At 41.4% G+C, this 27,491-nt stretch overlaps 2 protein-coding genes across 4 annotated transcripts in view; one reads left to right on the forward strand and one right to left on the reverse strand.

Annotated features, from left to right (window-relative positions):
• Positions 1-7,322, reverse strand: part of DNAAF10 (dynein axonemal assembly factor 10) — a 62,878-nt gene extending 55,556 nt beyond the window's left edge. Inside the window, exon 1 of one of the 2 annotated variants that reach the window (XM_071076832.1) lies at positions 6,918-7,322. In XM_071076832.1, coding sequence (XP_070932933.1) covers positions 6,918-7,100 — 183 coding nt within the window. In that variant the 5' untranslated portion in view covers positions 7,101-7,322. The remainder of the gene's footprint in view (positions 1-6,917) is intronic. The other variant, XM_011713454.2, reaches the window with a different exon arrangement.
• A 175-nt stretch (positions 7,323-7,497) lies between these two features.
• LOC105465182 (partner of NOB1 homolog) lies at positions 7,498-26,074 on the forward strand. 2 transcript variants are annotated; one of them, XM_011713455.3, is made up of 7 exons: positions 7,498-7,794; positions 8,033-8,182; positions 10,463-10,546; positions 11,053-11,113; positions 11,337-11,454; positions 23,204-23,274; positions 24,586-26,074. In XM_011713455.3, the coding sequence occupies exons 1-7, from the start codon at positions 7,588-7,590 to the stop codon at positions 24,651-24,653; spliced, it is 759 nt and encodes a 252-aa protein (XP_011711757.1). In that variant the 5' UTR covers positions 7,498-7,587; the 3' UTR covers positions 24,654-26,074. The 2 variants fall into 2 exon arrangements, with proteins under 2 accessions (XP_011711757.1, XP_070932936.1); XM_071076835.1 differs by lacking the exon at positions 10,463-10,546.
• Positions 26,075-27,491: the final 1,417 nt, after the last annotated feature.

The following is a 27,491-nucleotide window of genomic DNA, read 5'->3' on the forward strand; positions in this document are numbered from 1 at the left end:
GGGTCTTGGCAGCTCTAAGTCATTGATAATGGCTTCCATGTTCTGAGGCAGAGGGTGGAAGCAGACCCTCTGAGGTAAGAAGCTGGTAGTCCTGATGCACAGCAATGTGGTTCCAGGAGACAGGGGATTAGAAGCTGTGGAGAGCTTGCATCATCTATTGACCCAATTCTCTGGGAACATTTTTCTCAGAGAAGCACTGGGAAGACTGGTTACCCATTTTCTTCCCCCCAACCAGCTAAAGCATTCTGCTTCCCAGAATTCCACTGCTATCCCCTGAAACCTCTGATGAGGGTTTCTGTGCTTCCTAGGCCATGGAAGAGGTAAAAACTAACCTACACTCTTTGGTCCCTACAGTCTTCTAAAATTTTACGGTTGGTAATACAAAACTGGAAGCAAAAACTTTCCTCCCTGTTATTCTTTTACTTAACTTTCACTTTTAGACTCTGTAGACTAGAGAATCTCAACCTATACTCCTGGAACACACTGATCTTCTGTTACTAACATAATACATTAATTAGAAAATTCGCCAAGAACAAAAGCCGATGGATGTGTTTTTTTCAAATTTTAAAGTTTAAAAAAAAATAATTTTCTTAGCTTGCCTGGTAGAAAATACTAGCAAATGAACACCAGTTAAAAAAAACTTGGACCATGCGCAATGGCTCATGCCTGTAATCTCAGCACTTTGGGAGGCCAAGGAGGATGGATCACTTGAGGTCAGGAGTTCAAGACCAGCCTGGCCAAAATGGCGAAACCCCATCTCTACTAAAAATACAAAAATTCGCCAGGCGTGGTGGTGGACACCTGTAATCCCAGCTACTGGGGAGGCTGAGGCAGGAGAACTGCTTGAACCCAGAGGGCGGAGGTTGCAGTAAGCCAAGAGCGCACCACCACTCTCCAGCCTGGGCGACAGAGAGAGATTCCGTTTCAAAAAATAAATAAAATAAAATAAAACAAATTAATAAAAATAAAAAACCTTGGAAGTGAAGACTTAAAAACTGTGTGGTTACTTGCTATGTAAAAATCAGAATATCTATATATAGAGAGAGTCAGATTTTTCTGCTGAAAATCTTTTCCCTGTGCAAAGATGGAACTGACTACTCCAATATTTTATGGTGTTCCAAAAACAGCACTGCAATGTACAGATTCTTTGACACCTGCACAAAAATATTTTATTCACGCAATTATGTCCCCCTTTCTAAAATGTGAGCACCATGAGAGCAGAGCCTTGCCTAATTTTCTTAACGCATAGCAGGCACTCAACATTTGTTGAATGAAGGTATAAGTGACCATCCATGAATCTCTCAGCCCTGAGACTAGGGACAGACAAACCAGGGCTGGAGTTCACTTTCTTTGTTCTCTCTTTTCTCCTACCATACTTTCACGTGCCAGGGTTCTGACAAACTGTTCAGTTTCTGGTGTCATTGACATGCAATCATGAAAATAGCGTCCATCTATTACCTACATATCAGATACGCTTTAGATATTCTTCCAGTCTAGACCATCCCTTTTCTAATATATAGAACACTGCAAACTAAGTGTTCAGAACACCACTTTCAAGATGACAAAACAGGTTCAGAGGACTGAGTGACTTGCCTAAGGTCCCAAGAGCCAGGTAGAACCCAGGCTTTTTCTTTTAAACTAGGCTGCCTCCAGGTTTATATGCAAATCGATTAAATAAACATTTTATTATTGGAGTCCTCATTCTGTAAACCTGAGAGCTATTGGAAGTATCAAAGGAATGTTCCAATCTTGATTGCTGAGGTAAATGGTACAATGGCATGAATTAAACCTACTTTCAGATCTCTGTCCTTTGGTTTTTACCTTCATTCATGTCTTTACAAGATATAAATATAAGATATTATGCTTCCCTCATGTTCTTTGTTCTTTTCTTATATTAAAGAAACACAAAGATATTTATAGACACTAGTGGTCTGTTGTGTAAGAACCAAATTAAACTCAAATTGTACATCTTGAACATATTAAACGTATTAAAACTGATCAATTGTGTGCACTGAGGACTGCACTTTGCTCAGAAGGGCTGAGCTCTGTTGGCAAACGGACTTACAAAGTAGGCATGTTTCCTCTCTCCTCAGACATTTATGGAAATAATAATAATAGCTAAATTAACAGGACAAAGGTGAAGCTAATTTTTCATAGTTCACAAAAGGGTTCCCTCTTTGCCCCGATAGATAGTTTATCTACGGAAAAGAAAAGATGAAAATAAGTTAGTGGTAAATCAAAATTTTTCTTGCTAGAAAACTAACTGGCAAAAAAAAAAAAAAAAAAAGTTCTATCTTGCAAAAATTGTTCAACAAAGAAAATCTGTATATACTAACAATTTTTGCTATATGATACTGAAAATGGCCATCAATGATGGTCATAATTGACCTAGCTGTTCGTTTTCTTGCTATAATAAGAAGTTAAAATGATTAAAGAAGCTCAAGATCAATAATTTCTGTGTGAGCTATTTTTGTTCTGCATGTGGGTGGGTCTAGTACAGCTTGTCAGTACTTCCTCCTCCACATCCTGGCAATACTTAATTAACATTAAAAGATCTAGCCAACCAAATGCTAACAAGCAGTAAATTCAGTAGCACAGGGACTAAAAAAGCAGAATTTTATTAGCTTATTGCTTTTTTTTTAAATATAAACATCTACAACTGTGATTCCATTTTTCAGGGCCATCCCTAGTCCATATGGTATCTTTGTGCCAATTAGAAAAAAGTTGCCCTTTAGAGGCTGATGAAGCCTCACACATGTAAGCCTTAATGAAAGAAAAAGAGCGTATAACTCCCATTTGAGCACTCAGCCAGACACCTTTGTGTGGTGCAAAAAACTGCTCAACGGAACATGGAGGCCCTGCCCTCCATTCCTTATCTATCCTTTTACAACTAAGATAAAGAAGACTTCGACAAAGACTGATATGCTTCCTTTACATCTTTTTTTCTTAGATGCACGTGCTTTGCAAGCTCCAAGTCAGTGATAAATTTAAAAAAAAAAAAGAAAGATGCATGAGCTTTGGAGCACATGACTTAGGGGTAGCTCTACAATGACAAATCAAGTCTGTTTCCTAATATTATAATAAGTGACCCATCTAGTTCAATGGTTCTCAGCCCTGGGACTCATTAGAATCACCTCGCAGAAGTTTTAAAAAATTCTGATTTCTAAACCTTATTTAGATGCAATAAAGACGTACCACTGCGTCAGAATTTCTAGGGGTGGGACCAAGGCACAAATGTTTTAAAACACACACACATACACACAAGCCACAAAATGCACTCAAATGATCCTGATGCACAGTAAGGAGTGGGAGTTACTGGAACAGTATTTAACCTATATTTTTAATCTTTTTTCCATTGCACCAGAGCAGCCAAATACAATGTAAGTTCTTTTTTGTTTTGGTTTGGTTTTTAGACAGAGTCTTCCTCTGTTGCCAGGCTGGAGTGCAACGGCGGATCTCGGCTCACTGCAACTTCCGCCTCCCGGGTTCAAGTGATTCTCATGCCTCAGCCTCCTGAGTAGCTGGGATTACAGGCACGCACCACCACACCTAGCTAATTTTTGTATTTTTAGTAGAGATGGGGTTTCACCATGTTGGCCAGGATGGTCTCGCTCTCCTGACCTTGTGATCCACCCGCCTCAGCCTCCCTTAGTGCTGGGATTACAGGCGTGAGCACCACACCTGGCCCACTGTAAGTTCTAAAAGGTATTTCTGTATTAGTTGTACCCTCTTTTTGGACAGACAGTAGGCTCTTTAGAAGAAAGGACTCAACTTTTAAATATCTTTGGTCCTTGTTAAACACAGTACCTTGAAATAGTGTGTTCTCAGATCTAATTCATGGTAGAAAAAAAGATCTAAAGGATCCAGGTGAAAATACACTTAGTAGTTATTCCTGGCATTGAGATTATGGGTGATATTTTCTTCATTTTCCTATTTTCTAAATGTTCTATCATGAATACATATTACTTTTCCTGCAAAAGAAAATTATCTTTTTAAAATTTGCTGAAACTCCCCAGAGTCGCTACGAAAGACAAAGTACTCTATTCCACTTGATGGAGTAAGTGTAGTTTTGAAATACGTACAAATCATATATTTTCATTTTATTATTTTTTGAGACAGAGTCTCTGTCACCCAGGGCGGAGTGCAGTGGTGCGAACATGGTAGCCTTGACCTCCTGGGCTCAAGAGATCCTCCCACCACAGCCTCCCAAGTAGCTGGGACTACAAGCTCGCATCACTATGCCCAGCTAATTTTTGTATTCTTTTTTATACAAAAAGTAGAGACACGGTTTCGCCATGTTGCCCAGGTTGGTCTTGAATTCCTGGGCTCAAGCAATCCACCCCTCTGCCTCTCAAAGTGTTGAGATTGCAGGCGTTAGCCACTGCACCAGGCCTGTTCTTATTTTAAAAAGTCACAAGTCTGAGCCCTGATTCTGCCACTGCACTCCATCCTAGGCAAGAGTGAGACCCTCTCTCAAAAAAAAGAAAAAAGGGCCGGGCGCGGTGGCTCAAGCCTGTAATCCCAGCACTTTGGGAGGCCGAGACGGGCGGATCACGAGGTCAGGAGATCGAGACCATCCTGGCTAACACGGTGAAACCCCGTCTCTGCTAAAAAATACAAAAAACTAGCCGGGCGCAGTGGCGGGCGCCTGTAGTCCCAACTACTCGGGAGGCTGAGGCAGGAGAATGGCGTGAACCCGGGAGGCGGAGCTTGCAGTGAGCTGAGATCCGCCCACTGCACTCCAGCCTGGGCGGCAGAGCCAGACTCTGTCTCAAAAAAAAAAAAAAAAAAGAAAAAAGAAAAACAATCATGTCCCATTTTTCTTTGAAAAAGGAATAAATGGCCAGGCGCGATGGCTCATCTCTGTAATCCCAGCACTTTGGGAGGCCGAGCTGAGTGGATCACCTAAGGTCAGAGGTTCGAGACCAGCCTGACCAACATGGTGAAACCCCATCTCCACTAAAAATACAAAACAATTAGCTGGGCATGGTGGCAGGCGCCTGTAATCCCAGCTACTAGGGAGGCTGAGGCAGGAGAATCACTTGAACCTGGGAGGCAGAGGTTGCAGTGAGCCAAGATCACGCCACTGCACTCAAGCTTGGGTGACAGAGCAAGACTCCGTCTTAAAAAAAAAAAAAAGAAAAGAAAAAGAAAGAGAAAAGAAAAAGGAATAAATCCTTTAAATGCCTTTTTTTTTTAATGGTGGTTCACACCTGATCCAGCACTTTGGGAGGCAGAGGCGGGAGGATGGTTTGAGCCCAGGAGTTCCAGGCTGCAATGATCTATGACAGTACCACTGCACTCCAGACTGGGACAGAGCTACGCCATCTCTAAACAACAACAACAAAAAACAAAAACAACCCAAAATGCAATGTAAAGAAATTTTCCTTTGTGTAGAAATCAGGAAGGGCATCATACATTAGATAATCTGAACTGGACATTAGAATAGCAACAGGTAGCCAGGCTTGGTGGCTCACGCCTGTAATCCCAGTATTATGGGAGGCCGAGGCAGGCAGACTGCTTGAGCCCAGGAGTCGGAGACCAGCCTGGGCAACATGGCAAAAGCCAATCTCTACCAAAAAAAAAAAAAAAAGTACAAAATAATTAGGTGTGGTGGCACACACCTGTAGTCCTAGCTACTTGGGAGGCTGGGCTGGGAGGATTCCTTGAGCTGAGAAGGCGAAGGTTGCAGTGACAGTGAGCTGTGTTTGCACCACAGCACTCCGGGCTGGGTGACAGATTGAGACCCTGTCTCCAAAAAAAAAATAGCCACTGGTTACTGGAAGCTAAGTGATGAACAATATAAGGAAAGGTAGAAAAGAATAAGCCATGTTTCATGTTTGTCATTCAGGGAAATTTAAAGCGGAATGGGGTCTTACATACTTTTTATTCTAGGCGTAACAGTCCAAATTGTATCCATCCTTTATCTACCAGTTTAATGCCTACCTCCTTCAAGCCGATTTTCTCCATAGATTTTGATCCCCAGAGTTCTTAACCTACCCTGCACTTGTAGTCTATTACAACTCTGATCTGACTACGACTGATCTTTTTTTTTTCAGGTAACTGAAATCAAGACTTTTTTAAAACTATAAACAGCTACAAAATGCTAGTTACTATCATTATTCTCTAATTCTTTCACTAGTAATCTTCAAAAACAAAAACAAAAACAAAAAGTTGTAAACCTAATCTTTCCACACCCTGCTTAAATCCTTTCAATCGTGTCCCGTTTTTCTTAGGAAAAAGGCATAAATTCCTTTGAATGTCCTACAGATCTTGCAATGTCTGGTTCTTGCTTATCCCTCTAGTTTCTTAAGAGGATAAACTTCTTCCCATCACTGAGCTTCTGCATGTGCAGAAGCCCTGGAAACCGTGTCCTTTACTCCTAGTTTGGCCTAGTTAGCTCCCGCACATACCAAAATCTGTTTTCACTCATCCCAAACCTGTTTTCACTCTCACTGAACCGTAACCGTGTTCCTTTGTGTGAGACGACTCATCTCGGTTTGTACTTATGTATCGTTGCTTTGATTATTGAACTGAGTATCTCTCCCACTAGAAAACAAACTCCATGAGATCGGGGACATTGCCATTCACATGCCTAGGAATACCAGGCACTCAATTGATACCTGCCGAATGTGTTAGGTTGCCTCTTCCAACCACACTGCAGGCATCCTGGCGCCCGCTTTGGCTGGACTGCACTCGGGGTGGCAGGAGGGTTGGGCGCGGAGGAACTACCCCGCGGATGAGAAAGAGGTTTTAAATGGGAAACATTCCTCAGTCGGCGGTCAGCTTCTCTGGTCTCGCGCGGCTCAAGCCATGCTTTGGGGGACGCTGGACGAAGGCTCTGGCAAAGAGGAAAGCAGACCCCAGGATCCGCACTCGCCCCCAACGGCAGTCCGGATCGTCGACCCGGCACCCACCTCTCGAAGCAGCTTCAGGTCCCCGTGCTGGATCTCGTACAGCTGAATGACGCCGGTGCCCCGTGCGAAGTTGCCCATGGTCACAAATTTGGCGCTGCAGGGCACCCATTTACAGTCAAACACCGTGTAGTTGAAACCCTTCTGGATATGGGCGATGATCTGAGGCTTCTCGAAGGCCGACATGGTGCAGCCGATTTCAGTTCTGACAACCGCCACACCCAAAGCCCCCCAAAACACTAACCTGGAAACCAGACTCCAAACATTGGCAATTTGTCCCTCCCGCTTTCCGTATTCTGCCCCAGATACCCTAGGAAGTTGGCTGTAGTTATCTCTAGATAATGCCAGATGCGCTCTGGCGATCGCACAGAATGTTCCTTCACAACAGCACAAATTTCTTTATTGCCTTTACCCACTGCCTTTCGCACACATACATATTAGAGATTATAAAATGCTTGAGCTCGGAGTTGCACGGCTAGAGTGAGACCATGAGCATCAGGCATACCTTAGGACAGCCGAAATCCCGTTTTCCCCCGGCCCCAAATCCTGCAGGTCCCCGGCCTGTGACGTTTTAGGAAAGGGGCGGAGCTGCGGGGTTAGTTGACGTAGGCTGGGTCCTGCGCGGTGCAGCAGGGCACGTGTTTCAGCCGGAAGCGCCTTAAGATTCCGGGGGATGGAATCCGAAATGGAAGCGCAGAGCGCCGGGGCAGAGGAGGGCTTTACCCAGGTCACCCGTAAGGGTGGCCGGCGGGCGAAGAAACGACAGGCTGAACAGCTGTCCGCAGCGGGAGAGGGCGGGGATGCGGGCCGGATGGACACAGAGGAGGCCAGGCCGGCGAAGAGGCCCGTCTTCCCACCCCTCTGTGGGGACGGGCTCCTGGTATGTGGCTAGGACCCTAGGACAGCAACCAGGCAGGGGCCAGACGCGGATCAAGCCGGTGGCCTCTGGGGAATGTTGAAGCTGCGGTGGGGCTGTTCTGCCGCGATGCTCAGAGAGAAGTGATTCTTTGAAGTGTAACTAGTTCAGTTAAAGGCAGCCCTTTATGGATCAGATGTTATTTTACAACTCCATCACCATCCCTCCATAGCCTTTTGAGTTGTGTGTTCTTTTATTACAGAGTGGAAAAGAAGAAACAAGGAAAATTCCAGTCCCAGCTAACAGATATACACCGTTGAAAGAAAACTGGATGAAGATATTTACTCCCATTGTGGAACATTTGGGACTTCAGATACGCTTTAACTTGAAATCAAGGAATGTAGAAATCAGGGTAAGGAAAATCTCAACCATTTCCCAATACACCAGGCTTTCTCTCCTACAGAGATGGAAAGGCGTGAGTAGACTTTAGTTAATGGGACTTATTGTGTTGAATAGTTTTTGTCCAGTTTAAAAACTTACCATATTGAGTTTGAACTTCCCAAATGCCTTAAAAATCTGCGTTTGATACAAATATTAATTGAATTTGTAAATTAGTTCTGAGATCATACCAAAATACTGTCTCTGCTTCTGTGTATCTTTTGTAACGTTCTGTGTCAAATTCAGAAAAGGTCGAGTAAAGAGATTGTCATAAACAGAAGTAAGTAAATAATGAACATAAGTACTTGCTGCTTTACAAGAAGTGTATACAGTCAGCGTCGGGGATATGTTCTGGGATATGTTTTGTAAGATGACTTAGTCCTTGTGCGAAGAGTGTATTTACACAAACCTAGATGGTATGTGTATATTTATGTATTTTTTCATATGGAAAACCAAATGTTCCAGCACCATTACTGAGTATCAGTCATTTCATCTACTTGATCTGCATTGCCAGTGTCCAGTGCCATATATCAGATTTCTGTATATTTTCCATTATACTGTTATGAGACCACCATGGTATGAGCAGTTGGTCATTGATCAAAATGTCATTATGCAGTGCATGACTGTGTTTTAATGGTGCTTTTTTGATAAAACTGTATTATTTTGATAAGAAACATATGCACATATATGTGTGTGTGTATTTTTTTTTTAATTTTGCGCTTTCGCCCAAGCTGGCGTGCAGTGGCACGCTCTCGGCTCACTGTTAACAGGCGCCCGCTACCACACCTGGCTAATTTTTGTATTTTTAGTAGAGACTGGGTTTTAGCATGTTGGCCAGGCTGGTCTTGAACTCCTGACCTCAGGTGATCCGCCCATCTCAGCCTCCCAAAGTGCTGGGATTACAGGCGTGAGCTGCCCTGCCTGGCCTATATATGTGTATTTTAAATTCTATGCCGTCAATCCAGGAACTAGACATTTAAAATTAATTTACTTTGGGCTTTCTGTTCTGGGTGCCAGTTTCATACCAGAATGTACATTTTTCAGTCATATCTTCAGTGCCTAAACTTTTCATGTGCTTTACTGTCCTATTTATTGCAGGATAATCACTTTGGATTCCACTAACATTTATTGATGCTGCCATATACCAGACACATAGTGGTATTACAACATGCTCTACATCATTTAGTCTTCAGGATATTCCCATCTTAAAGATGTGAGGAAACTTGGCCATAGTCATCAGGCTAATAAGGGAAACTTCCTATTATACTAGTAGGGAACACTCAGGATCTTCTTCTCTGACCTCCTTATTTTACTGATGAGAAAACTCAAGACCTAAAGTAACTAGGAGACTTGTCTAAGGTCACATGTAGGATTGGAACTAGGGTCTAGTTCTAAATGGGAAAGCCCCGGGGACTTTGCCATTACACAAGCCCATATGGTTTTAAATTTGTTGAGTACATGGTCTCCTCAACTAGATTGTGAATATGTATGGTACAGTGGAGATAACAATTTTGAAATCAGACCTGTGTTTGAATCTTAGCATTTTTGCTTTTTAGTACTTTAGTTTCCTCACATGCAAAGGTAGTCATATGACTTAACATTCAAAGTTGTTGTGAGGGTTAGAGTTATGGTGTGTAAAGCATGTTATTTATAGTGCATGTTATTTACAGTGTGTGTTATTTACAGTGGTAGGCATTTTATGAATAACAGTTATTTCTGCATTTCTCAAATAAAGTTTGAGAACAGGTTCAGTGCTTCAGTCATTCTTTATTTCCCCACTCAGCGGGTGCAGGTAGTTAGGCCTAGAGCTATTGGTTTAAGAAACATCAGCATGTAATTGATAACTAAGAAGATTAAGTCAGGAATCCCAGGGAAGACTGCCTTGAGAGAGAAGAGAAGAGGACAAGCTTGGGCATTGAAGGGATGGACAGAAGGTAGAGGTTCTTCAGAATGCAAGAAATTGGGTTGTGCCAGAGGAGTCTTGCTGTTAACCCCAAAATCTGATCATATAGTGTGGTTAGTTATTTGACACTCTTTGGGTGAAACAGCCAAGCTTTGGAGCTGGAAAGGTTTTGTTTTGCCAATAAAATATAGCACTTACCCAACCAGAACCTGTGTCATACAGAATATATTAGGGAAAGGTGGTGGTGAAGGAAATTCTCTGATAATGGGAAAGGACATTTCTAGTATTTCGTTAAGACATTTTCTGTTTGAGTCTCAACGGTATTTTGTACCCTTTTTTGTTTTTTAACAGACTTGTAAAGAAACCAAAGATGTTAGTGCTCTGACAAAAGCAGCTGATTTTGTGAAAGCTTTTATTCTAGGCTTTCAGGTGGAGGTGAGTAATTCTATGATATCTAAAATGGGGACTTGAAAAATACTCAATGTGAACATCTCAATGGATTAGGCATTAAAAAAAAAAAAAAAAAAAAGGCCAGGCGCAGTGGCTCACACCTGTAATCCCAGCACTCTGGAAGGCCGAGGCAGGTGGATCACTTGAGGCCAGGAGTTCGAAACCAGCCTGGCCAACATGGCGATGCCCTCCGTCTCTACTAAAATTACAAAAAAATTAGCCGGGTGTGGTGGCACAAGCCTGTGGTCCCAGCTACTCGGGAGTCTGAGGTGGGACAATCACTTGAACCTGGGCGGCAGAGGTTGCAGTGAGCCAAGATCACGCCACTGCACTCCAGCCTGGGCGACAGTGTAAGACTATGTCTCCAAAAAAAAAAAAAAAAGCTTTCTAGCTCAAGAGTTTGTGGATTTTCGTTCCATAGTGCTTTGCGCTTTACTCTTTTTCAGGTGTGCAAACGGAAGGGGCTTCACAGTGTTTGTTTTATATTATAGGATGCACTTGCCCTCATCAGGTTGGATGACCTCTTCCTAGAGTCTTTTGAAATTACAGATGGTGAGTGTGTGGTGGTCTGTGCTCTTGTGTCGCTGACTTTGTATTGTGATGTGACTCTCAGTTTTCTAATAGCATCAATTGAGCTGTATTTTTAGCAACTTTTTAATATGTATATATACATTTTGTGTCATTTAGAGAAATTTAGTTTATAATTAAACTTCATGTGGAAGTGGGTGGTGCACTAGAATGGCTTGCCTCCTGAGATGTTGCGTTTCTTGTTTAGTTAAACCCCTAAAGGGAGACCATCTATCCAGGGCAATAGGAAGAATCGCTGGCAAAGGAGGAAAAACCAAATTCACCATAGAGAATGTGACACGGACGCGGATAGTTTTGGCTGATGTGTAAGTATCTGATCTTGAGAAAATTATTGTCATAATTTATATTTGATCTTTTAAGAAAGTCGTAACAGTTATATTTCATGTATAATGTTGCTGCTAAATCTTTGTCAGTACAGATGCTCCTCATAAACCCATTGTAAATTGAAAATATCAGAAGTCTAAAGTGCATTTAATATACCTGACTTGTGGAACATTATAGCTTAGCCTAGCCTATCATAAACGTGGTCAGAACACACATTAGCCTACAGTTGGGCAAAGTCATCCAACACAAATTCTACTTTGTGACAGAGTGTTGAATATTGAATACTGTACTAAAAATGAAAAACAGAATGGTTGTATGTGTACTTGAAGTAGAGCGTTCTGAATATGTATCAGCTTTGCACCCTTGTAAAGTTGAAAAATCCCAGTTCAAACCATATTAAGTTGGGAATCATCTGTATACTTTTGGGTGAATAGCCACCAACTTTGAAAGAGGCTTAAGTTGAGAAAATTTCAGAAATTGTGTATTTTCTCATTTAACAATGAGGAAATGTTACAAATGCTATTAAAAGAAATTATTATTACAGATGAAGATTTACATAGTATCTCAGGTTGGGCGCAGTGGCTCACGCCTGCAATCCCAGCACTTTGGGAGGCCGAGGTGGGTGGATCACCTAAGGTCAGGAGTTCGAGACCAGTCTGGCCAACATGGTGAAACCCCATCTCTACTAAAAATACAAAAATTAGCTGGGCGTGGTGGCGTACACCTGTAGTCCCATCTACTCGGGAGGCTGAGGCAGGATAATCACTTGAACCTGGGAGGAGGAGGAGGTTGCAGTGAGCCGAGATCGTGCCACTGCACTCCAGCCTGGGTGACAGAGCGAGACTCTGTCTCAAATAAATAAATACATACATACATACATACATACATACATACATACATACATACTCAAGGGAATCTATTAAATTAGTAGGGGAGAACAAGCAATCAGTATTTTGGATGCCCTTGTGAGTCTTTAGAAATATATATATCTATTTTATATATATGTTAAGGCCTTTTATAAAGCGAGGGGAATATCGTACATTAGGCAAAACTAGAGAGCAGTTATATGCGAACATAAATAAGATGATAGGAGCTTAAAATAAAGGTGCCAGAAGTGAAGCTGGGATTACCCCTGTCTGAGGTTGAAGCTGCCCAGGCTGGGGATCTTACTGGCAGATGGCTCAGAGATTATGTAATGCTGTGAAGTTGGGAAACTGAACAGTTGACTGAGAGGAGGAGGGTTCTGCCTGTGACTCAATCATGAAATAATTTCATTTAATATCTCAGTTTTACTCTAAACTGAAGGACTCCTTATTATATAAAATCTAAATTTTATATATTCTTTACACTTTAAGGATAACTATAGTACTGTGTTGGTGGCCCTCTTTACCTGAAGCCAGGAATATAATTTTATTTTTTGATCTTTATGGATTGAGTCTAGATTCAGAAATATGGAGGCTTGGGAGAAGCTATTCAAAAATGTGGAAATGCACACCATATGTAAAACTATGGCCAAGCATGGTGGCTCACGTCTGTAATCCCAGCACTTTGGAAGGCTGAGGCAGGTGGATGGCTTGATCTCAGGAGTTTGAGACTAGCCTGGGCAACATGGCGAAACCCCTTCTCTAAAAAAAAAAATACAGAAATTAGCCAAGTGCGGCGGCCCACACCTGTAGTCCCAGCTACCTGCGAGGCCGAAGTGGGAGGATCGCCTGAGCCCAGAAGGTGAAGCTGCATTGAGCCGCGGTCATGCCACTGTACTCAACCGTCGGCGACAGAGTGAGACTCTAACAAAATAAAAAGAAAAATACCACATATAGTCTGGGCACAGTGGATTATGCCTATAATCCCAGCACTTTGGGAGGCCAAGGTGGGAGGAAGGATTGCTTGAGCCCCGAAGTTCAAGACCAGTCTGGGCAACATAGGGAGATCCCATCTCTACAAAAAAATACAAAAATTAGGCAGGCGTGATTGTGCACACCTGTAGCCCTAGCTACTCAGGAGGTTCAGGTGGGAGGATTGCTTGAACCCAGGATGTCAAGGCCACAGTGAACCATGATGGCACCCCTGCACTCTAGCCTGGGTGACAGAGTGAAACCCTGTTTCCAAAAAATAAAAAATTAATTTTAAAAAATCCATATATAGATGCTCCTCACCGTATGGTGGGGTTATATCCAGATAAACCTGTTGTAAATTAAAGATCTCATAAGTCAGAAGTTCATTTGATATCATAGGATACTACTCTTTGAAAATTGAAGAGCATTCTGAATGCATATCACTTTGGCACAATTATAAAGTCAAAAAAAAAATCTTCAGTTAAGTCATGGACTGGCTGAGTAGCCCTGAAAGCTTTCATGAATTTAGAAATCCATGGCCTGCCGCGATGGCTCACATCTGTCATCCTAGCACTTTGGGAGGTCGAGGCGGGCGTATCACCTGAGGTCAGGAGTTCAAAACCAGCCTGGCCAACATGGTGAAATACAAAAAAACTAGCCTGGCATGGTGGCACATGCCTGTAATCCCAGTTACTTGGGAGACTGAGGCAGGAGAATTGCTTGAACCTGGGAGGCATAGACTGCAGTGAGCCAAAATCGCGCCACTGCATTCCAGCCTGGGCAACAGACTCCGTCTCGAGAAAAAAAAAAAAAGGCCAGTGTGGTGCCTCACATCTGTAATTTCAGCACTTTGGGAGGCTGAGGTGGGTGGATCACCTGAGGTCAGGAGTTCAAAACCAGCCTGGGCGACAGACTCTATCTCAAAAAAAATAAATAAATAAATTTAGAAATCTAAAACTGTAACTGATTTGCCAATGAAATTATATAGTTAGTCTGTCATTAAGTTTATTACTGGTAAATTTATAAGTATATTTATAAGTGTTAACCTAAAATTTACTAGTTAAACCAACTTTTTAAAAGTTTATTGTGGCATAATTTACATACAATAAAATTCTCCTGTTTTGAGTATCCAGTTCAATGAGTTTTTGGCAAATGTTGTGTATTGTAGTCCCATGACACTCATACAGTTCTCTTACCCTGAAAGTTCCCTCGTGCATGTTTGTGGTCAATTGCCTGCCCCCACCCTGTTCCAGGACAACCACTCCTCTAATTTCTGTCACTCTTTATTTTACATTTTCTAGAAATTCATATAAATGGAAATATATGGTATGTAGGCTTTGGTGTGTGACTTCTCTTAATTAGCATGTTATTTTGAATTTCTCCATTTTGTTGGGTGTATCAGTAGTTCCTTTTTATTGGCAAGTACTATTTCATTGCACAGGTATACTGTTGACCCTTCAATATTGCAGGGATTAGGGATGCTGAACCCCCAACATGGTTGAAAATCCATGTATGACTTGACTCTCCCAAAACTTAACTACTCCTGCTTTTGGCTGGAAGCTATTCCAATAACAAATAGTTGATAAACATATATTTTGTATGTTTTACGTATTATATACTGTACTCTTTCATAAAGTAAGCTAGAGAAAAGAAAATGTTAAGAAAATTATAAGGAAGAGAAAATCTATTTACTATTCATTAAGTGGAAGTGGATTATCATAAAGGTCTTCATCCTTGTCTTCATGGTGAATAAGCTGAGGAGGAGGAAGAAGGGTTAATCTTGCTGTCTCATGGGTGGCGGAGGTGGAAGACGTTGAAGGGGAGGCAGGAGAGGCAAGCGTACTCTGGAACTTTACAGAAATACATTGTAATTTCTGACTTTTTTGTGCTTTCCTTCTCTAAAAATGTTTCTGTAGGGTACCAGTCTTCCTCCACAGTTTGTTTAGTTTTAGTGCCCACATCATAAAAGGGTCTGTGTCATAAAAGATGTCAAAAGCATCTTGAATAATCAGAAACCTTCTGCCAAATTGCCTAATGTCACCTTGTTTTCTGACACTGCTGCTTCTACATCATCTTTCCTTATCACCCAACACTGCTTCAGAAGCACTCACCTCCATCAGGTCGTCTTCTGTTAATTCCTCTGGCATAGTGTCTGTTAGCTCTTGGTTTCTCCGAGATCTGTATCTTGAAACCCTTCACCCCTCATTTCTGGCCATATCCGCAGTCTCTTTCATGATTTCTTGTTTGGCTCTGTCGTAGATCCTGTACTGTTATGCAAAACCTCTGGACATGGTTTTCTCCAGCAGGAATTTATAGTTGCAAGCGTGAGGCTTTCACAGCTCTTTCCATAATAGTGACAGCGTCTTCAGTGGTTATAGTACTTCCAGACTATGATGTTCTTTCCATCGAGTTCTCTTCCATAGCATTGACACTGTTTTCCATAGAGCACTGTATGTGATGAACCTTAAAGATCTTTATGACTACCTGTTCTGGAGGCTGAATTAGAGCGTGTTTAGGTGCAAGGAGACCACGTTGTTGCCTTTCAGTGTTGAACTCATGGGGTTCTGGGTGGCTGGGACATTGTTCAATAGCAAAAGAACTTTAAAAGGCATTCCTTACTGGCAAGATACTTCCTGACTTCAGGGACAAGGCATTGATGGAATCAATCCAGAAAAGAGCTCTCCTTGTGCAAGCCATCCAGACGACAGGCCTCTGGCGTTACCTTTTCCCTTCAAGGATCAGGGTTAGCAGCTTTATAGATAAGAGCAGTCCTGATCATAAACCTGACTGCATTTGCACAAAACAGTAAAGTTAGCCTAGCCCTTCCTGCCTTAAATCCTGGTGTTTGCTTCTCTTCTTTACTAATAATTGCCCTTTGTGACATTTTTTTCCAGAACAGGACATTTTTCATCTGCACAAAAAACCTGTTCAGGCAGATACTGTTTCTCCTCAATGATTTTCTTAATGGCGTCTGGGAACTTGTCTGCTGCCCTTTGGTGAGCAGAAGCTGCTTCTCCTGTTATCCTGACATTTTTAAAGCCACCTCTTTCTAACATTATCAAACCATCCTTTGCTGGCATTAAGTTCTCCAGCTTTAGATCCTTCACTTTCCTTTTGCTGTAAGTTGTCATATAATGACTTAATTTTTTCTCCATCATATTAGAGTCTGTAGATATGTCTTTCTTAGAACAATCCTGCACCCACATAAAAGCTGCATTTCCAATTTGAGATTGTCAACAAAAGAATCACAAGATCTATAAATTTGGAGAGGAAACTTTATTTCTTATAAAGGGTTGCATTCTGCAGGGTGGCCATTCTGACAGGCTGGGAAGTATACCCTTCAGCAGAGACCAAAAGCAGGCACTTTGAAGGAGGAAAGAATGAGACAGGAATTTATGCTGAATGGGTTGGCCAGTATACTTATTTAACAGGTTATAGGAGGAGCTATGAATATAAGAGGGGTCGTAATGCTTGTATACGGAATAAATGTAACATACGACCCCTGGTTGCTTTGTGGGGGAGACTTAACATTTAAAATATGTGACAGTTAGGTCCTGTACATTACAAGATGAAGTAGGGACAAGGAGGTGAAGACTGAATGCACTGCCTTTGGAAGCTGGTAGAACCAGTCCATGGTCAGTGATCTCTTATCAGGAGAATGTTACTGGGATCAGTCTCTTGTCCAATCAAAGCTGTAGTTACGGTTTGTGGAACAGAGTGTGGGAAGAGGGAAGCTGGGGTCAATCTGTATCTAACTATTGGTGAGCTGTAATTGTTTTAATATTGTTTATCATAAGGCCAGTGCTTGTTAAGCTGCTAGAGAAAAAAATATCCTGTGGCAGTTAGAATGTCATTTACTCTTTTTTTTTTTCTTTTATTTATTTATTTATTTTTTATTATTATTATACTTTAAGTTCTAGGGTACATGTGCATAACGTGCAGGTTTGTTATATATGTATACTTGTGCCATGTTGCTGTGCTGCACCCATCAAATCGTCAGCACCCATCAACTCGTCATTTACATCAGGTATAACTCCCAGTGCAATCCCTCCCTCCTCCCCCCTCCCCATGATAGGCCCCGGTGTGTGATGTTCCCCTTCCCGAGTCCAAGTGATCTCATTGTTCAGTTCCCACCTATGAGTGAGAACATGCAGTGTTTGGTTTTCTGTTCTTGTGATAGTTTGCTAAGAATGATGGTTTCCAGCTGCATCCATGTCCCTACAAAGGACACGAACTCATCCTTTTTTATGGCTGCATAGTATTCCATGGTGTATATGTGCCACATTTTCTTAATCCAGTCTGTCACTGATGGACATTTGGGTTGATTCCAAGTCTTTGCTATTGTGAATAGTGCCACAATAAACATACGTGTGCATGTGTCTTTATAGCAGCATGATTTATAATCCTTTGAGTATATCCCCAGTAATGGGATGGCTGGGTCATATGGTACATCTAGTTCTAGATCCTTGAGGAATCGCCATACTGTTTTCCATAATGGTTGAACTAGTTTACAATCCCACCAAAAGTGTAAAAGTGTTCCTATTTCTCCACATCCTCTCCAGCACCTGTTGTTTCCTGACTTTTTAATGATCGCCATTCTAACTGGTGTGAGATGGTATCTCATTGTGGTTTTGATTTGCATTTCTCTGATGGCCAGTGATGATGAGCATTTTTTCATGTGTCTGTTGGCTGTATGAATACCACACATCTACAGCCATCTGATCTTTGACAAACCTGAGAAAACAAGAAATGGGGAAAGGATTCCCTATTTAATAAATGGTGCTGGGAAAATTGGCTAGCCATAAGTAGAAAGCTGAAACTGGATCCTTTCCTTACTCCTTATACGAAAATTAATTCAAGATGGATTAGAGACTTAAATGTTAGACCTAAAACCATAAAAACCCTAGAGGAAAACCTAGGTAGTACCATTCAGGACATAGGCATGGGCAAAGACTTCATGTCTAAAACACCAAAAGCAACGGCAGCAAAAGCCAGAATTGACAAATGGGATCTCATTAAACTAAAGAGCTTCTGCACAGCAAAAGAAACTACCCTAAGAGTGAACAGGCAACCTACAGAATGGGAGAAAATTTTTGCAATCTACTCATCTGACAAAGGGCTAATATCCAGAACCTACAAAGAACTCAAACAAATTTACAAGAAAAAAACAACCCCATCAAAAAGTGGGCAAAGGATATGAACAGACATTTCTCAAAAGAAGACAGTCATTTACTCTTTAAGTGTAGGGTGTGTGACAACCCTTGCCCGGGTGGTCTTAGGTCTTGTTTACAATTTGGTGTCTTATTGCCATAGTCTGTTCTGTCTTGCCTGGGGGCCTAGGGGAAGATAAAGGGGTATTTGGCAAAACTGCAGGTGTTGTCACATCTGCTGTTGTAGCTGCAGTGACACCTCCATGAATTTTTTCTTTTTTTACAATGGGTCCTATGGTATAGTCATTTATCTTGAAGTGGCGGGCAGCTGCAGCTGCAGGCCTCAGTCAACAGTACATGTCAAGCAATTCAGCTTTTCTTTCTTTTTTTTTTTTTTGAGATGGAATCTCCCTCTCTCGCCAAGGCTGGAGTGCAATGGTGCAATATCGGCTCACTGCAACCTCTGCCTCCTGGGTTCAATGGATTCTCCTGCCTCAGCCTCCCAAGTAGCTGCGACTATAGGCATATGCCATCATGCCTGGCTAAATTTTTTGTATTTTTAGTAGAGACGGGGTTTCGCTGTGTTAGCCAGGATGGTCTCAATCTCCTGACCTCATGATCCACCCGCCTCAGCCTCCCAAAGTGCTGGGATTACAGGCGTGAGCCATCGCACTTGGCCAGTTCAGCTTTTTCTTGAGGTGTCACGACTTTTCTGTGCTTCTTTGGAGCACTCCCAACATCACGAGTGGCACTTTGTATGGGGCCCACGTTGTGTAGGTCACATGGTCTCAAAGCTTGCAGTATGCACTAAGTTTAAAAATAGGCAAGAACTGTGAGAGATCACTTTCTACTGTGAGAGACAATTTATTGGAGAGTCAAAACTGCTCATGGGAGATGATCAGCATCACATGGCATTCTAAGTGGATACTTGCAACACCTGAGCTCACCACAAGAGCAGTAGGTGGAAGCTGTGAAATTGTCGTACAGTATGCACTACAGATAATTTTATGAAGTTATGATTTAATACTGCATCTTTGCATTTGTTTCCGTTTCTGTTGACTACAAATGGCACCATACATGGCTTGTGTTTGTGTGTGTAAGTTTTGATTGATTTTAACTTTTTTTATGGTGGTAAATAAGATAGACTAGTATCTACATATAATTTATGCATTCATGACATAGCTTTTCTATTTTTTTTTTTTTTTACATTTCTACAATACTCAGCTCCTCTCTGGGTTTTTTTCAAGTCTCTAAAATATCTTCCAATATATGTGTTGAAAAAAGTTTGTGTGTAACGACCCGTGCAGTTCAAATCTATTATTCAAAAGTCAGCTGTATTATATTTTGTTTGTCCAGTCACAGTAGATGGACATTTGGGTTGTTTTCAGTTTGTGGTTGTTATGAATAATGTCGCTACTGAATTACTTATGTCTTTTGTGTTTTCTTACAAACTAAATTACAGACTACTTGAAATTAAGAGATGTACTATCTCTTGCTTTTGCTATAGACAGGCTAGTTGGAAATCCACGTTTAAAAGTTTATATTAATTATAATAAAGCTGTAAGATGGGCTGTTATGTACCTATAAAAGTTAATTTTGATGAGTTGCTAATAACCTGATAAAATACAGTATAATGCGAGCGAGATAGAAAACTAAAAACAATTGGTTCCAGGTATATTTAATATAGCAGATGGGAAATGATGTTGCCTCTGTGTCTTGAAGCCTCCATTCCTTTCCAACTGTTGCCCCATTACTTTGGTTCTTTCTGCAGCAAAACTACTCCCACTTTATCTGTTCTTTTCGTCTTTATTTCCTCATCTGTCATGCTCTGTTTTAAATAATTTTAATCAAAGTTAAACATACACATAGTTTTAAAAAGCCAAAAATTGGCCGGGCGCTGTGGCTCACGCCTGTAATCCCAGCACTTTGAGAGGCCGAGGCAGGCGGATCACGAGGTCAGGAGATCGAGACCATCCTGGCTAACACTGTGAAACCCCGTCTCTACTAAAAGTACAAAGAATTAGCCAGGTGTGGTAGCGGGAGCCTGTAGTCCCAGCTGCTCGGGAGGCTGAGGCAGGAGGATGGCATGAACCTGGGAGGCAGAGCTTGCAGTGAGCTGAGATCGCTCCACTGCACTCCAGCCTGGGCAACAGAGTGAGACTCTGTTTCAAAAAAGAAAAAAAACAAAAATGTCTGCTGCCTACCTCCATTTCACCCTTTTCAGGGGAACCAATTTCAACTCTTTTAGCTTATCTTAAAAAATTATTTACCTCTGTATTTCCAGATATTTTGTTCATACAGTTCATATACAGTTTTATTTTTCAGATTCACTATTGACATTCTACCATCAAAGATGAAGGTTTAGCTGTCTTTCACTCCCTTACTTCCACCACGTACACTCAGCCTTTCTGACACTCCGATTTATTCTTCTTTGTCCTCCTGATGGTCCCCTTGTGGTTTTTGTTAGATTAATGTTCAGTATTACCTGAAAACAAATCAGTGCTCAGTGTACTTATAGCTGAGCCAGGTGAAGAACCAGGTGAAATACTGTGACTGCCTTATCTTTGTTTTGCAGCATTGTTTTCACTTAAGGAAGTAACTCTTTTGTGTCTATCTCCTTTCTTCTCTTTCATCCTACTAATTCAGTAAGAAGCTATACGTTGTATCTCCTCTTGATATATTTGAATGCATCTAATATTTGAGAAATCTCTCCTGGAGAGGTCTATTCCCCAAACGCCCCCCTGCTCTCTGCCTGCATTCTGGCTGCACAGCCATCATCCTGGGTTCCCTGTCCCCTGCCTCTTGGAGTCTCTTTCCCGGAGTTCTGCTTCTTGATATTCCCGCTGCTGATTCAGGCAGCAGTTGACTTGGGTCTGCACAGTCAGTTCCGTCTCCTCCATCTGCTTTACACCTTTCTGGACTTTGCTACTGTTATCACTCTCTTCTTCCTTTTGGGCTTATATCTTTATTGTCATTTTAGTGGAGTTTGGGGAGGAGCATTTGTAAATGTTTGTTTTGTTCATCTGCAGGTGTCTGGAGAAAGAGCATTACAGAGGAAGGGGAAAGCACAAAGATCTTAAGTCGAGGGCACATCTGGCAGTGAGCGAGGAGGCTTGGCCAAGGACGAAAGGGAGAGAGTGGAGAGTGATAGATGAGGTCAAAAATAATAGGGCCTTGAGGTCCTCATAAGGACTTTGGCTTTTACTCTGAGTGAATAGAAAGTCATTGGATGATTGTGAGCAGAGGAAGGAGGTGGGATATGAGGGGGCGAGGGGCAGTGAAGGTGGGTAGGATCCATAGATGGGAGGTCCTGGGGTGGGAGTGAAGGATTATTTGTGTTGATAGGAGCTGGAATGACAGAAAGTGGTGGAGGGAGAGTTGGATGTTTGAAATCGAAATTATAGGGGGTTGCAGTTTTTGGTAATGACTAAGTCCAGGGTGTGACCATGGATGTAAGAGGCTGGAGTAGGGTGGACAATACCCCGTGTTGGCATAAAGAGTGTATCAAGGACCTCAGAGGCTGGCATGTTGGGATTATCATCTTCGTGGGTATTGACATGATCGAGCATGGAGATGGGAATAGCAAGAGAAAGACAGCAAGCCAGGAGCTGACGTCTTCACAGGTGATCTGCAGGGGCAGCTGAGGACCCCAGCCAGGCAGGGTGGGGGGTGATGTGGCCTGAGAGCGGATCCAAAGCCAAAGGGTTTTCAGGGAGGTAGGAGGGAGAGCATGTGGTCTGGATGTGGCATGAAGGCACCTGCTCCTCCCCAGGCCCCAGAGGTACCTGGTTTGTGGAGGAAAAACGCAACCATTTGAGATCTGGCCTTAGTTAAAGCCAGAAGGTGAAGGGAATATTAACAGGGGTTGAAGATACAGAAGCTTTAGCTGATAACTGTTGTACAGGGCACAGTGAAAACAGTTTGGAAGATGGACTCAAAAAGGCAAATTTGTCATTCGGTAAAGAATGCCCATTAAAAGGGTCTAAATGATCCTCAGAGCCCTGAAGAAATTTAGATAATCTTTAGAAAACTTTGCAGTTGAAAACCAATTATGTTGACATTGAGTACAGTGTTGCATTTATGGGTTTTCAGTAACCAGCTCAGCCAGTGTGTCGTCTTGGGCAGGCTTTTTGATTTCTTATAAACTTCTTTCCTCATCTGTAAAACAGGAAGGTCATGTGAGGATTAAATGAGGGCATGTATAGAAAGCCCTGGCACATAAAGCATTCATGGGATGGGAGCCATCATTAACGAATAATCTTCACAAACTTTACTTTTTCAAAAAATTCTGTCTTTTCTAATAATTTTTTATTGGTATACAATTTATATATCATAAAATTCACCCTTTTAAAAAGTGGTTTTTAGTATATTTGTGGAGTTGTGCAGCCATAACCACTGCCCTCGTTAAAGAATCTGACTCAAATGTGATTTTCCAGCATTTTTGGAGTACAGGACTTAGGCAAGAAAGTGCTTTTTTGTTTACAATGTCTTTTTTTTTTTTTTTTTTTTTTTTTAAGAGAGGGTTTTGGTCACTCAGGTTGGCATGCTGGCACTCTACAGGCACGTGCTACTACACCCAGCTGTTGAATTTTTTTGTAGAGATGGGGGTCTCATTATGCTGTCCAGGCTTGTCTCAAACTCCTGGCCACAAACCATCTACCTGCCTTGGCCTCCCAAAGTGCTGGGATTACAGGTGTGAGTCATTGCATCCCAGCCACTAATTTGTCTCATTTTATTTCTTTCAGGAAAGTTCACATCCTTGGCTCCTTCCAAAACATCAAGATGGCAAGAACTGCCATTTGCAACCTAATCTTGGGTAATAGCAGTTTCTTTCTTTGGTGTTTTCTCTGGGAGGGATAGGGAGTTAATTGCGGAAGTCAAAACTACATTTGCAAAGCAATTTGGGGTAATATTAAAGATAGCAAGTAGAAACCCTTGGGAGTTGGCAAAGGTGGGCCTAGAGAAGGAAGTAGAATTTTTTTTTTTTTTTTTTTTTTAGCCTGAGTCTCACTGTGTTGCCTAGGTTGGAGTGCAGTGGCGTGATCTTGGCTCACTGCAACCTCTGCCTCCCAAGTTCAAGCGATTCTCCTGCCTCAGACTCCTGAGTAGCTGAGACTAAAGGTGTATGCCACCACGCCCGGCTAATTTTTGTATTTTTAGTAGAGACGGGGTTTCACCATATTGGCCAGGCTGGTGTGGGACTCCTGACCTTGTGATCCGCCCACCTCAGCCTCCCAGAGTGCTGGGATTACAGGTGTGAGCCACCGCACCCAGCCAGAAGTAGAAATATTTTTGCTTAGATTCCATTTGTCTGCAAGAGAAGAGAAAGTGTTTATTGGGTAATATTGCTTAAATCTTTGCTGCCTTCCTGATAAGGTGCAGAGAAAAACCATTCCAGAATAGCAGGGAACATCACATTTTAGGTTCAACCAAGGAGGAGCTGCTGAACAGCTTCAGTTAATTTAATTGATCCACTTAACCCATTTTTTTGATCCTGCAGCACAGTCAGTTACCTTCTGATAAGAGTTACAGGATCTTAGCGGCTTGCTCAGAAAATTGGGATTCTCTGGTTCCCAGGCCTCAGTGATTGGCTTCTTTTTGAAATATTTTAACAACACAGTGCCTTTCACTCTTAGAAGTTTAAAATATTTTTTGGAGAATATTTGGGTATTATTTCCTGTAAGGTTTTTTTTTTTTTTGGTAATTTCAAGAAAATGTCTCTGTTCTTTCTAGGGTTCTAGACCCTTTTTCATGTTACAGTCTGCCCTCTGTATCTGCAAGGTCCACATCTGTGGATTGAACCAATGGCAGATCAGATACTCAGAAAAATACATATAAAAATCACGGCAAATTAAAAATAATACAAATTTTAAAACACAATACAGTATTAACTATTTACATAGCATTTACATTGTATTAGGTATTATAAATAATCTAGAGATGATTCAAAGTATATGGGAGGATGTGTGTAGTTAATGTGCATATTTTTTATATAAGAGACTTGAGCATTCAAGGATTGTGGTGTCTGTGGGAGTCCTGAAACCAGTCTTCCTTAGACACTGAAGGGCGACTGTAGGCTCTATAAATGTGAGTCTATTTGTGTCAATACTTTTTTCCCCCTTTGCAGGAAATCCTCCTTCCAAGGTTTATGGCAATATTCGAGCTGTGGCTAGCAGATCAGCAGATCGATTCTGATTTCAAGTCAGAGACTTTTTATCTTGCCTTTGGACTCTGGAGAAAAATACTTTATGAGGGGTCGGTCACAAGAAACCACCTGAAGAATTTCAGTCATTTGAAGCCTCTGTCCCTTCTTCCATTCTCAGCCAGAAGCATAAACAGAAAAGAAAGATTTAAGAGTATTCACACTCAACAGGTTTTAGAATAATTTAAATATCAAAAATTGATTCTATTATACTTACACATTAGGTATAATTTATCATTTATCTGAAATTACATGTAGCAGATTACATAGTCTGTAGTCCTCAGAGGGAAACTTCTTTAAACAAGAAGTTAAAACAGCTCTATATGAATAAGTTTAAACAGCTCTATATGAATTTATACTTTTATATTTATAAATTTATAACTTCATAAAAATTTATAAACATTTCTTCTTTATAATTGTAATTTAATAGATTATCTCAGAAAAACCTCTCTGAATGATAACCCTTCCTTACTACTGGGTGATGTGTAAATATTTGTTGGGGGACAGGGTCTCACTTTGTCACCCAGGCTGGAGTTCAGTGGTGCGATCTCAGCTTACTGCAGCCTCTACTTCCTGGGTTCAAGTGATCCTCCTGCCTCAGCCTCCCTAGTAGGTGGGACTACAGGTGTCCACCACCATGCTTGGCTAATATTTTGTATTTTTGGTAGAGATGGGGTTTCACCATGTTGACCAGGCTGGTCTCGAACTCCTGACCTCAAATGATCCATCCACCTCGGCCTCCCAAAGTGCTGGGATTACAGGCATAAGCCACTGTGCCTGGCCTTGATGTGTGAATATTTGAGAGGTCATAAGCAGTGGTTTTGGCTATACTGTACTACACCGTATACATCAGTAAGAGCTCATCTTGGAACCTGTTTTGCAGTTTTAAAAATTAAAGACCTACATCACAGGGTTGATGTGAAGAAAGTTTTATTTTTCAAATGAGTATTTAATGAAAGTATACATAACCAGTGTTGGGTATACAGATGCTTCTCAACTTACGATGGGTTTATGTCCAGATAAGCCCATTGTGAGTTGAAAATACCAAACGTCGAACATCACAGCTTAGCCTACCTTAAAAGTGCTCCGAACACTACATTAGCCTACACTTGGGCAAAATCGTCTAATACAGAGCCTATTTTTTAATAAAGTATGTTGAATGTCTCACATAATTTTTGAAGATTACATTGAAAGTGAAAAACAGAATGGTTGGGTACTTGAAGTACAGCTTCTACTGAATGAGTAATTCTAAAGTTGAAAAATAGAACCATCATAAAGTCTGTTTCCTCTAGTAAAGGTGAGATAAATGTTTTTTCCCACCCAAAAAACTATATAAATTCGGATTAGCTCATTTCTGCGTGTTTAAATAGTATGATTATACATTATAAACTGGAAGGAACTTTATTAAATGTGACTTTGATACTTCTTTTGTGTATCTCTAAAACCCTTGATGAAAACATGTAAACTTCAGTGATGGGAGTATTAGAAAGTTCATGTAGGAACTAAAAGAAAAATTGTTACGCTTATTTCCTTTATATCAGTTACATATGCCACTGTTCTAAGCTAGTTTGTACAGTACGTGGGATTGGATATACTTAAATGTTTTTAAAAATGTCATTCATTCATTAATGCTTTTTTTTGCAAAATACTCAACTGGGAATCCAACTGGAAATTGCTGAGTATGTCCCACCTCAAATTTTTTTATCCTCTGGCAATAGCAGCATGGAGCAAGGATGTGTACAATGGTATCAGATCCTTTTACTCATACCTTTTTGAAAAAGAGATTTGGGACTTTTTAAATTCTGGAGTCTGTACAGGTTTCCAGAGGTACTTTCCTGGGGAATGGGTCCATGCCTGTAATCAAGTTTTCCAAGCACTTGGACTGAATTGAACCATTGCTAGGTGACCATAAATGTTTTGAATCAACTTTGAAGGAACGGAGCAGGCAGGAAGTTAAAAGCATCATTTCAACTGGGAAAATATGGGTTATCTGTATTAAAGGGAAATAATGTTTTGGTATTATCCAAATTACTTCCTTTTGAAGATTTCCTATGTAATTACAACTGTCAGTAATACAAGAGAGCAAATATATTTCCCTAGCAGCTGCTAAAATTTGGAATGCTGAACTTCGGTTTAAGGACTGCTTTGGACCCCCCTACTTAGTTAAGTGTTCGTATCTCCTGTTCCCCAAAAGTAGTAGTACTACTACTTGGGGCTTTTGAAAAGGGAGAGAAAATGTTAGGGGGAACCCAACTAATAATTCTTGGGATGGGAAAGTATGAAGACGGACTAGAGGTAATAAATTTGACCATCATACTGGCTTCCAGGTTCTTAACCTGGATCAAATAATTTCATTAAACCCTTCTCTAAGGCCAAGACCCTAAATCTAATACTTCCAACCTTACCTGTTTCTATGGCACTTGTCCCTCTATGTTGTAATTATTGTGTCTGCCTGCCACCCTAAGGCTACTTGATTTTGGATACTCAGTATCTGGTATGATTTCCTGACATACACTTTACATATGTATTCATTGATACATTGCCTGGGGGATGGGCCTGAGAGAATAGCATTTTCTTAGGTATTCCTGGCTGACAAGGGAGACCCATGGGGTTTCCTCCCAGTCACTCGCTCCGTAAGATTTGGGCTCCAACTCTCATGCCACCTAGAACTAGGATGGTATGTATGAAAGCTCATGCTCCTTGGATATTCATCTGGTCTACTTTTAAGACTGTTAGAAGTAGGTTAAAAAAAGGGCTGGGTGCGGTGGCTTAAGCCTGTAATCCCAACACTGGGAGGCCAACGTGGGAGGACTGCTTGAGCCCAGTTTGAG

Source organism: Macaca nemestrina, chromosome 13, assembly GCF_043159975.1.
Source record: "Macaca nemestrina isolate mMacNem1 chromosome 13, mMacNem.hap1, whole genome shotgun sequence".
NCBI lineage: Eukaryota > Metazoa > Chordata > Mammalia > Primates > Cercopithecidae > Macaca > Macaca nemestrina.